This window comes from Brassica oleracea, chromosome C6, assembly GCF_000695525.1.
Source record: "Brassica oleracea var. oleracea cultivar TO1000 chromosome C6, BOL, whole genome shotgun sequence".
NCBI classification, from domain to species: Eukaryota; Viridiplantae; Streptophyta; class Magnoliopsida; order Brassicales; family Brassicaceae; genus Brassica; species Brassica oleracea.
In genome coordinates this window covers 25540747-25553384 of record NC_027753.1, presented here as the reverse complement: position 1 = coordinate 25553384, position 12638 = coordinate 25540747, and the positions used below count along the sequence as shown (strand labels likewise).

General features: G+C 35.0%; 2 protein-coding genes across 2 annotated transcripts; one reads left to right on the top strand and one right to left on the bottom strand.

The window, feature by feature from the left end:
• The first annotated feature begins 3564 nt into the window (after positions 1-3564).
• On the top strand, positions 3565-5340 carry LOC106296993. The gene has a single exon (XM_013733267.1). The coding sequence runs from the start codon at positions 4035-4037 to the stop codon at positions 5079-5081; it is 1047 nt and encodes a 348-aa protein (XP_013588721.1). The 5' UTR covers positions 3565-4034; the 3' UTR covers positions 5082-5340.
• Positions 5341-9281: 3941 nt separating this feature from the next.
• On the bottom strand, positions 9282-11680 carry LOC106299262 (inactive TPR repeat-containing thioredoxin TTL3-like). The gene is made up of 5 exons (XM_013735381.1): positions 10975-11680; positions 10386-10581; positions 10129-10304; positions 9689-10022; positions 9282-9595 (listed from the first exon to the last, which is right to left on the bottom strand). The coding sequence occupies exons 1-5, from the start codon at positions 11616-11618 to the stop codon at positions 9407-9409; spliced, it is 1539 nt and encodes a 512-aa protein (XP_013590835.1). The 5' UTR covers positions 11619-11680; the 3' UTR covers positions 9282-9406.
• Positions 11681-12638: the final 958 nt, after the last annotated feature.

Sequence of the window (12638 nt, the reverse complement as noted above, 5' to 3'; positions counted from 1 at the left end):
TCGTTTTGAAAAATTCAAAATACAACATATACAAAAAAAATCTAAATTTTTATTATATGATTAATGTAATTATGTAATTTATTTTAATAATGAAGAAATAAACAAAAATGATAAAAAAGTATACAAATTGTTATCAAATCTTTATTGTTTAAAATCATTAATTGCTATATATATATATATTAATCACATTAGTTAATTCCGTAGATTTTATTTAAGGAAAGCATGCGAAACAATAAAGATTTGATATATGCGACCAACTATAGCCTGCGAAATATTATTTTGCTACAGAGTATAATTTTTATACTATAGTTTATATAAGGTGTTCTAGAATTCTTTAAAATAAGATTTATGAAGCATACACAAGTGCTACGAAGTTTTTTTTTAATTTTTACAAAATTGAGATTATAATTTTTTAAAAGTTTTTCAATTAATACGTAAGGGAGGAGCTGTACCCGTGGTTCACTTTTCAATAATCTTATCGAAATTCCCTGAACAATAAAGTATGTCAAGATTTGAACTGATATCATTACGATTTACGAACACATTCTTTTTTTTTTTGGGTCTAAATGTTAAATTTTATACCAAAGTTTTCTTTTTTACAGAAGTTACAAGGATGAACAAGTAGCGGACAAAATAAAAGAAAAAACTAAACAACGCAGAAGGAGAAAGAGAAAGCAACCCAATGACCTAGAAGACAATGTACAAATAACCCTAGCTAACATGATAGAGAAGAGGCAAGAGCTGGACCATGAGAAGAGCATTGCCAAATGGAGAAAGCCTCTTTGATATACCATGAGACCACGCTCGGTAATTTTGGCCTCCCCGAAAACGCTGCTCCAAATGATTGATATCATCTACACGCAGCTTTGCAAAAACCACAAGTCAACTGAGATCCTTGCCACCAACCACCACCGGTGGTATGAGCACGAATTCCAGAAGCTACAAACCTCAACCCACACCCGAAAACTATGTCGCACCTTCTGGATAGTCACCATTAGATCACCGGAGTCACATTTATTTGATCGACTTAAGAAGTAATGCGACCAGCAGAAAAACGGGATTGTAAGCACCACCAAGCGCTTGGCCTGAAGCCTTAATACCTGCAAAGAGAAGATATGCTGCACCACTACAAAAGAACAACTGAACCTCTGCAGAGCTGGGATGTGAGCACAACCAAGCGAGCCACTGAAGCGATCAACGACTGCAACCGAGAATCGCCCCACACTTGAAGTCTTTGAGAACCAAAGAGCAACTCTCTAAGCTGAAAGAAAACCATCTCCGTTGCCAAACAGAGACTACCAACACTTGAAACACAAGGCAATTCTCCATAAGGAAAGCCGAAGCCTTCACTCGGAGAACACAGACAAGGGCCGTGTAGAGGAGTTTCGAAATGAGGAAGCATAGGTAGCAACCATCCAGGAGCCATAGACGACACCTTTCACAGGAACTAACCGAGCTTACGCAAGCCAGAGATGAGCCATGTACCATCTACCGCCTGCATACAAGACTCAGGGCTCGTCACCGTGGTAGAAGAACCCACCGGAGCTCACCAGACGCCAATGAAGAAGAGTCCGACTCACGACGACACCGCAAGGAACCGAGACTCCACACAACAGAGTCACCTTACCTCCAATCGAAGCCGAAAGAGATCCTCCGACCTAATCGACAGGATCTACAAGCAAAACAACCCCCACCCGTGTAGCGAAAACCAGAGAGACCCTAATATGAAAATAGATCTACTCCTGAACCCAAAAGCCGACCATCACCTCGAACCACTGAACAACCGTCTCACCACGAAGCCAGAAGGCCAAGTCGCCCCCAGAATCGTCTCTCCTCTCGAGCGGAGAACTTTCCTGAGCTAAACCCGAAACCTAGATCCGTGAGTATATCGACGGAGTCACAGAGAATAAGAAGCAATAGCGAAGGAGAAGCAAGACAAGCCTAAAAGGTAAGCCTCCGGCGCCGGTACGCGCACGCGGACGCGCCGCCGGACGCCGGAGCGGACGTGAGCGATTTAGTAAATTGAGGAGAGAGGCGAGAGCGTAATGGAGGAGAGAGAGTAAGCTATATTCACTCCGTCTTACGAACACATTCTTTAATATAGTAATCGTTTTTTTAGGCATTGGGTGGTATCATCACTATCATGATCCAACGGATTGTTATTTGATTAGTTCTAGTGCAATTTCTAGACAATATTATATAAATCTGCAAAGGGCGATAGAGTGCAGATCGAAAGAGATTACGTTGTTAGTTTCGCTAAACCATAAGTTAATCCCCTATTATAAAACAAAAATGTGGTCCTAGCACCTAGCATACATTTAAATGAAAAATATATGTGCTACAAAGACTACTACGTACTAGCACAGAATATATCTCACATATAAAATTTTTGATTAGAGTGAATCAACAATACCTTATAGGTGTCAATGATGCTTCAGTCCCAAACTTTTATTTCATGTTAAAAGAGTTGAGCAATACAATTAATTTGCATATGAAACAGGCTTCATTTTGTCACATTTATCATGAAGTTTGTCTCAGTTAAGAGCTTTTACGACCTAAATATATCTATTTTGAAATATGTTTCAGTGTGATTTGAGAAAAAAAAAGACTTCAGCTTGTGAAAGAGTAAAATGAACTGCTTAACTTCTTTCGAATGGGGCTGTTAGTGCCAAAGCCCTACCCACATGATCTCTCAATATTGTCGCTCTCAGGAGTACAACTAAATCAAACTCTATCTTCATCTACTTGATTTTTTTAGAAATTAATATAAAAACAATATTATCCTTTACATAATTTTTTTTTCAAGGGATTGCTACTTAACGATTAAATAAAAGTGTTTTTCCCTAGTGCTAAAGGCCTACCTCTATGTTGATGCAACTTATCATGATAACACATACCAAACTTTTCTTTGCATTCTTTTAATTATTTGATTGTTGGGGCCTGGTAGTTCCTATTTATTTGATATTTTGTCCAAGTGCATGTATATATCATTCCAGCAAATATAAACTGTACTACTTCAAAGGCATGAACGCAATTATAGCATCATTGGTAAGTTTAAGTTAACTAGAGTGAGAGCAGGGAAAAGAGCATGCCTATTTACCCATTTCATGTGTATTCAACTATATTGACAACAACAAAGGGAATGTTGTTGCTATAGTTTAGTGATATAGTTAGAAGGTAGTTAAACTGGGAGATGGTTTGATGAGTCTGTGGTTGAAGATGACAAGAACAAAGTGAAATGTGACCTTACAGCTTGTGAGTACCACTGGATAAAGAAACAAGCCTCGTGCCCTTCCAATCTTTTTCCTCTTTATACCATTGTCTTTCTTTTTTTCTATTCATATAATAATATGATGATTTTATATTGTATTAACAAAAGTAAAGCCCACATAACATTTCCAACTTTAGTTTATCGGAGCATTCGACTATAACCCATCATCACCCTTGTCACATTCACATGCCAATCTTTATTTTTGTCAAAATAATGATCACACTTGATACACTAAAGTCCTTAAATCCATCGTATATTTACAAACCCTATCAATCTAACATTGGCATAAATCTCAAAGTGAAATGATAAACAAATGAATGAAGAAAAATATGGTGACGACCATTGAATGCTGAAAGTGAACAGTTCAGTTCAAGAAGCTTCTTGTACATGATGGAATAAAGTTGTAATGAACCCTCTTCACTCCTTTGAAGTCTTTAACCCCATCACATCTTCTTGCCATATTTATCAACCAGTTTCACAGCATTTATTATTTTCACAATCAACATTTATAAAAAAAAATATTGATATTGCACCACCTATTTTCACTTTCTATAAAATAGGGTTTCAAATGAAAACAATGTTTTCCCATCAAAAGCAAAAAGCATGTAAGAGCTGTAAGCACAGGAATTTCAAAGCCTAGAAAGAAAAGTTTATAAAAAAGAACAAGAATTTTATAAAAACCAAACATAAAAAAGCTGAACCCTTCCACTTCCATTGTTGAGAGATCGATCAAAAAACCAAACCCCCAAGAAAAACAAAAGCTATGATCAAAGGAAGAGATGGAAACAGAGGACCTTCTTCTTCTTCTGGTTACTCTGCAGATCTGTTGGTTTGTTTCCCTCCAAGAACCCACTTAGCTCTTACTCCCAAGCCCATTTCTAGCCCATCTCGTCCCTCTGACTCCACCACCCGCCGCCCCCACCACCGTCGCCGGCACAGCAAACCCTCCGGCCGCGGAGGAGGAGGAGGACATGGGAGTCCTGTTTTGTGGGCTAAGCAAGCGAGTAGTAAGAATAGGGGCCGTGACGAGATAGACGAGCCCACTTCGCCTAAAGTCACCTGCGCCGGTCAGATCAAAGTCCGGCCGAGTAAATGCGGCGGGAAAGGAAAGAACTGGCGATCGGTGATGGAGGAGATCGAGAGGATACAGAGGAGTAAACCGCAGAGCAAGTTTTTTGGAGTGAAGAAAGATGTGATGGGTTTCTTGACTTGTCTGAGGAATATCAGATTCGATTTCAGGTGTTTTGGTGATTTCAGACACGCTGATGTCACTAGCGACGACGAAGAGGACGAAGATGATGATGAGGATGGAGAAGAAGAAGAAGAGGAGGAGGATCCGAAGAGTGGTTTCTCCAAATGGTTTATGGTGTTACAAGAGGAACAGAGTAACAAGGATGAAGACAACAACAACAACAAGTGCGTTCTTGAAAACTCAGACGCAGAACCGGCGGTTCCGCCGCCGAACGCGCTTTTGCTGATGAGGTGTAGATCGGCTCCGGCGAAGAGTTGGTTAGAAGAGAGAATGCAAGCGAAAACAGAGCAAAAAAACAGAGAGAGGCATCAAGAAGAGGAAACAGAGGAAGATAACAGAGAGAAACAACAAGAAGAGGAAACAGAGGATCAAGAGATGATGAGTATGAAGAAAGATGAGAAGGATTTGAGATCACTAGTGGAGGAAGAGAAGATGGACTTAGTGTTGATGAGATACGATACTGATTATTACAAACTCTCTTCAGACATTGCTAAGGAAACTTGGGTTGTCGGAGGAATTCAAGATCCTCTGTCTCGGAGTCGAAGTTGGAGAAGCTAAATATTTACCATATCTACTATCGTTACTCAACATTAATCATCGTATTTAAAAAATGTGGTTAAGTTTTTTTACTATTATCATTTTGATTACATATTAATTTTGATACTGTTTTATGGTTTCTTGGGTTGCAAGGACTCTCCCATGTCTTGTATCTCAAAAGGTTTGTTTTTTCTTTTCTTTCTTTGTTTCGTGTATCACGAGTATTGTGATGTAACACAAATATGTACATGATTTTTACTTTTACAAAATATGCTTAGTAATTTTATTTTGTGATATATCATATTATTTATTTGTGTTGATATGATATTGCTTGGTATTTGTTGTTTTGTCAATAAGTATTTTCTATAAAATTGTGAAACATGTAGGACATTTTATTATGAACGATTCCATGTTTAGATACGACATAAAATTACTTTGGATAGATTATGTGCATTACTACCATTACACATATGCATATATATATATTTGTCATTGTCATTGTATAGAAAATATATAACCTTGCAATATTATTTGTCTGGCAGAGGAGAAACATACTTACATTATTATCTTAGACTGTTAAGTTAATTTTAAAAAATTTATGATTGAGACGTACAGAGAGAAGCAAAATGTATTGATTGGTGATGCTCTAACCTGAATTGACATTTACACTAACTTATTTGGTATAGCATTATAAATAAAGATGCAAAATCTAATAGTATGTACAAAATAGACCGGAGGTAACAATTAAAAAAAAATCTTTGTATTTTTAGTACAAAAGATTTATTTTTTTCAAAAATTGTTATATAATTATTTTTATCTTAATTTTTCGGCCAAAGTCCTAATTCGAGATTAATAGCTTAGTTAAATAATTTGTTTTTCATGGAAAAAAAATTGAGATTAAAAATAAAATTTTCAATTTTGTTTTGAAAATAAAACATGATTTCATATTATCTAATATTTAGACGATTAATAATTTTATATTAATATGTAACTATATAATAAAATTTATTAATTATTGATCCATGGTTTAGCAACAGTCACTCGAATGATTTGGCGACCCTGAAAATAATATGGTTCAGTGTCCAAGTAGAGTTTAAAAATATTGACTGTATGGGTAATTTTTTTTTACTATTTTGTTTATTTTTAGAGTATTTTACTTTTTTTTAATAATTAATTCTTATATATATATTCTAATTTAAGCAATCTTTTGCATGATATGCTACAATGTTTGATTCTATCATTTCTAGGTTTGTTACTTGAGTAAGTTGTGTTGTTATGGCTCCTAAACGAATAACCATAACACTAAAGATCCATTCTAATATATTTAGAATCATTCAAAATATTATTTTATTGATGGATCATATAAACAACCAATTTTAAAAAACTTTTTCTTAGTTTAAAGGTGTTTATTGGTAACATATAAACAACCAACTTTTGATGTTCTTTTTGATTTTTAGCTTAATCTGAAAATCCAAGACTCTGTCAAAGATTTGTTGTTTTTATTTTGTGGTTATCCGGAGCTAGTTAATTAATTTAGAGTTCATGTTACACAGAGAATGAGGATCCCGTACAATCTGACTTGATCATAAACAAAGTGGTATATTTCCAATCTCCTCTAACTCTGGCGTATTTGCTATGAGAATAAGGAAAAAATAGTGTGCCTACAGGAGTGATAAACTACACTTCAATATGTCTGCGAGAGTTAAGAAGAACTTCAAAGTCATTTCTCTACATCATGGCAATCTGACTCTTGATATAATCTGCTGGAAAAAATATCTTGCCTAGCAGAAAAAAGATAAGCACAAAAGTTTGAAACTAAAAGTAAGAAAGCAACAAATGATTAAAAAAAATACAATGTTTTTCTTCGCCTCTCTGTCATTGACTGTGCGTTGTGAGTGCCTGAATCAATGAAAATTTTAAAAGATTGAAAAACGTATATGAGTCTGAGTTATGAAAGAATACAATGATGATGAGACCAAAAGTAGCTAAATAGAGGATGACTGATTGTATCATTGTGAAAACAAATTTGAAATTGCATGAAGATAAGAAATGAAATATATATATATATTTTTTTTTAATTTAGGTAAAGCATTTGATGTACCTCACTACAGATATGAAGATCTTCACGTTTATTTTTTTTATGACAGGATCTTCACGGTTTTGCAACACGAATAACTCTAGAACAATAAAAAGCATGAATAACTCGAAGGTCTACGTTTGAATTTGGCTGGTAGGATCTCCTTGCTATGAATTTGACTGGTGAAATTCTGAGAATTTTCTCTGAAAAATAATAAAAAGCGGAATCCTCTGCTTACTTTATCTATCAGCCCGGTCTTCACTGATTCATGGAAGTGGAAACTCCCAAACCCTAAAACAATCAATTATTGTCTCTAGCTCTCTATTGTAGATAAAGAATAGTTCTGTTCTAATCACAAAACGAATCTGGAGATATAAAAACTATAAGAATATGTAAAACAATTAACAAAGGTTTGGATCTCTTACCAGTTCGCCGAAGAAATCTCTAGTGATGATGAAAGAGACGTAGACGGACTGGACTTACGGAGGCAAAGGGTAAGGATGAATACCGCTTGGAGCTTCATTCATCACGGATGCCCCTGAAAAAAAGAAAGAGACTTTTAGGTTCGTGTCATCGTGTGTATCAAAGAATCGCTCAATGAAAAAAACAGCATAAGGAAGAGCTGTTCATATTTTGTGGTGACTCTTCTGCAGTTTTTTTTAATCGATTTATAAAGTGTTGAGGAAGGGAAGTCGAAGAGCACAATATATTACGTTATCGATTTTATTTTAAAGAGCCATACAGGCCCGTACCAAAGGAACAAAAAACAAAATATAAAGCCCACAGGAATGCCCCGTTTAAGATTTGGTCGAGAAAGCTTAAGTGACCTGTCAAATTGAAACTCTTTCATTGGTTGATTTAATTTGTTGATGTGGCATAGCTCAGAGGGCTTCATATTCCCCTTTTAGTATTGTAAGATTATTGCAAGTTTGCAATGTTTTATGAAAGTCAATTGGAATTTAACTTTGTCAATAGAATATTGGTTCAGGCTTACCAAATTAAACCGGATTTTCTTAAATTTGAATTTTTTTAAAAAAATTTAACTTTTGTAATGCGTTTGCACTCATATAACTTTGAAAAGTAATTTTAATAAAAGGTTCCATAGGTAATATATTTTTTTATGTATCATCGTGGATCAATGTTTTATTTTGGTATTGAACATAAGCAATATGTCATCTTTGTTTGATCGAATTGTTTTCTCTTTGAAGGTGTCTACTCCATCTCATCCTCATGAGACAACACTCGACCATCAAGTGATTATGCATTCTTTATTTCATCATGTGTAAATGTTTTTAATAAACCGTTCACAACATGGGAAGATAATCCTATCGAGAGTTTGTTATTTTAAAATTATGTAGACGCATTTTTAAAAATAAATAATGATTTTGTAAAACAGTAATTTAATGTACGTCCGACCAAAACATTAATGAATTGCATACTCTTGCAATTTTTCTAGTAACCAAAGAAGCATTAAATATTTGAGCTGAGAAGTGATATGGTGTTGACACATCAGCATTGATACAAATGTTACAACTTAAAAAATGATTGTCACAAGAAACAAACCTACGTATGAGTATTGTCAAATATGAAATATCTATAATGAAAGTCTATTTCATTCACCTTAATATCTTTCTTCATCTTGTGGTAAACTAGGATTAGTTTTACAATAAGATCTTAAGTAGTATTGAAAATAACTCTTATCGTAACAATACTAATTATAAAGAATATATTTGATCTTATCTATATGTTATTCTAGTGAATTTATTTGATGATCATAAGTTACTCTAGTAAATTTATTTGATTATCAAATATTACTGATTTATTTGATTATCATACTTTACCCTAGTGAATTTATTTGATTAGAGGGTTTGTCAATTTCTGATAAGTTTATTACACATGGTTGGTTTAACACATCAAGCTAGAACACACAAATGTTATCGTTTAATTCAGCTGTGCCCACAAACCCGTAAGACTTCGAAGGAATTGACATGAGATGCTGTTTCTAATCTGCACTTTTTTTTTTGAATGAAATTTCTAATCTGTACTCAGGCTTCAAGTATCAAAACTATTATACTGAGTTTGCGAAAAAGAGAAATTATCGGATGATTTCCGTTATGTGATGAGGCTTTATTTTATTTCTTTTTATACAAAATTTTGATAGCAAACACACAACATCCCCCTAAATTAAGAAATCGATCAAATCAAATAACTTGACTTTTTAGTAAAACAAAGCAAACAAGCAGACACAATCTATAGAATTCAACTTACTCTAAACCAAAACTCCCATCTCATTCACAACAACTAAACCCGATCCGAATCCTTTAAACCGGACATTTCCACCAATCTGTTTCCTTAACCGGACATTTGCCACAGCCAAGGCTCTTCTAGTGTCCTCATCTCCAGGTGTCTCCATCATCAAAAACTCATAATCTTGCATAGCTTGTTGCCATTTCCCCAACTGAGAGTAAATCAAATTAACATTCATTACAATCACACCAATTCCTAAATTCAGTAAACCGGTTCTTTAATTGACATTTAAAAATTAAAATACCTTCGCATAAGAATCAGCCCTGCGCCGTCTAGCCTTCCGGTACGATGGCTGGAGATTAAGAACTAATGTGCTATCTTCTATAGCTTTATCGTACAGACCAATCTTGAATCTTGATGCGGCTCTGTTACATAGCAAGAGGGCATTGGTGGGTTCTTGCTCGAGCCCTTCCGTGTAAACCACGCAAGCCGTTTCAAACTTGGACGCATTGAATAGTAAATTTCCGCTGAGTCTCGCCGCAGCAACCGCTCTAGCTTTTCTATCCACTGCGTTGACTTCTTCATTACTGGGATCCAGTCGAGCCGCTTGACTTGACGCCGTTACTGCATCTTCAAACCTGTCCATAAAAGAAAACAACATGAGTCTCGGTCTCACGTTTTAAAGTAATGAAACGTCGAGTTGTTTCTAAGAGAAATGATAAAAAACGGCAAGGTAGCACTGACCTTCCCGCTGCAATGTAGACCTGAGCTCCGACCATTAAGAGGTAAGAAGTGATGGGAAGACCAAACATCTTTATGTAAATATCGATATCAAAGTGTTTTGTTCCTTTCTGGTACACATCGTATGCTTCTTCTTGTCGCTGTAGATGCAATAGTGCCACGGTTTGGAGCGCATGGACCTTGAGATTGAGAATTGTGGCTCCTTGTTAGTACATAAAAATATTAGCTAGCTATGATATAAACAAGAAAGAAAAGCTAACCCTAGGAGAAGAATCTGCTCCATACGATATTACAGAGCGAGTTTCTTTCAACACAATATTCCATTCCTTTGATCTCCGAGCTTCATCACACCTCCTTAAGCATTTTATTACATCTTCAACTTGTTCTATATGTCTTGTCTCTGTGTATTTTCCAGCTTGGTTATAGTGACACAAAGCTTTTTCAGCCTCGCCCAATCTGGTTTAAAAAAACTCATGGTATAATTTGACATTTTTGTAATTCCAATTAATTAGCGTTATTACGAATGTGAAAAGAACAATGCAGAATAAATGGAATAAAGAAAACAATACAAATTTAAGATGGTTCACCAAATAAGTTACGTCCACATGCAAAGATAATTTCCTATTATTAGAGATCATTTCAGAATATGAGTATCGCACATCTAAAACGCTATCCTGACGGATTCGCGGGTTTAGATCCAATAAAAGTGACTAATTAAGCAAAATATTGCGGTCTATATATATAGTAGAGACTCTATACCGTTCGGATCACACTAGATTCAAGGCATATAAATACTTCGATGAACCAAGTAAGGAATAAACAAAAGAGAACAGAGCGAAGAAACTCTACCTGAGTTGGAGAGAAGCGAGTCTTTGATGAGCCCTCTCGTAATTAGGGTTTAACCTTAAAGCTTCTTCGCAAGCATCGTAAGCTTCTAAAAGACGACCAAGACTGATCAAAGCGGCCGATTTGTTAGACCAATACGTCGGCGTTTTAGGGTCAGCTAAGATAGCTCTCTCGTAAAACACAAGAGCTTCTCCAAACCGTCCACGACAATACTCTTCGTTTCCCATTCTCTTCAGATCCTCCGGACAAAGTCTGTAGTTTACCGTTTTGCCCTCCCACCGACCATTCGTCTGTGCCACGTCGGTAGAGTTAACGGCGGGCTGTGGTTTAACGATGATGTTTCCCATCACGCCGTTAGGTGAAAACGTCTTGCTCTCTGGTCTTGGTGAAGCCGACGACACCGATTTTCTGGCCGAATCTGATGACTTTCTTGGTTTACTTCGCGAAGAAGAATCTGTTGATTTTCTTGGAAGGGTTTTAGGGTTTGTAATGGTTGTTGACTTGGGAGGCAAGTAATCTGTTGTCTTGCGATCTTTCTCTGGTATAGAGGGTTTCCGCCTGCGAGGGCTCCAACTTTCGAAAATACAGCCAAGGAGACTCTCACAACCCAATCTTTGACTTGTAGAGATGTTTTTTGATTTCGCCATTTTGAGAACAGATGAAATTGAAAATCTTTCAAGAAAGATAAAGCTGTGTTAAGATGGTTGAGTGAGAGAAGTTCTATGAGTTGAAGGTGAAAGCTGTTTAATGTATGTATATACTGTAAGTCTAACCAGAGAGTTACTGTTGCGCTATTTACGAGAAACCAACTTTTATTGTCTGCCTTTTGCTTTTGTTTTATAAAATCCAAAGGTTAGGTTTTAGTTTGATTTAATGGGGTCGATTCTGTAAGACATTCGTTATTGACATGATGATAGGAATAATATATTTGACTGACCCCATCTTTGAATGTTTAATGTCTTAATTGATAAAGATGAAAGTTGCAATAGATTGTTCAAATCGTTTGCAATATGTTCGGGTATTTGAAAGTATTCATGATTCTATCTGTTTTTTTTTTGATAATCAGTTATTCGATATGATTCTATCTGTAGCCATCCGGATGTTCGATGTCCGAATATTTGAAATTTTATATTTTAATTTGGATAATCCGATTCGATCCATACAAATAAAATTAATTATAAAAAATTAAAATTAAAAAATATAAAATAAAATATTTTGTTAGAAAAATAAAATTTAATTACCTTTTAAAATTTTAATAACTAAAACTATAAAACTTACAAAAGATATAATAATTATATAATTCTTTAAAATATATGTATATACGTTTGTTATTTTCAGAATATAAGATTACATAAATTGTTTTATAATATTAAAGTATTATAAGAAAAAAATCTGAACTTCCCAAATATAACAGAAATGTAGATCTGAAACTTCTAGTATCCAAACAAAAAGCTAGATCTATAACCATGAATATATCGTATATATTTATAACGATGTTATTTTATGAAAATTTAAATGAATATTAGTATCACTAAATTTTGGCATAAACATTTAAATTTCATAATCTACTATTTTTGATATTTGTTACTAAATTGATTATTTCTGGCAACAATTTATCTTGCCAATATGTAGTTATTTAGCTACAAAACATCTACAAAATCCATCTC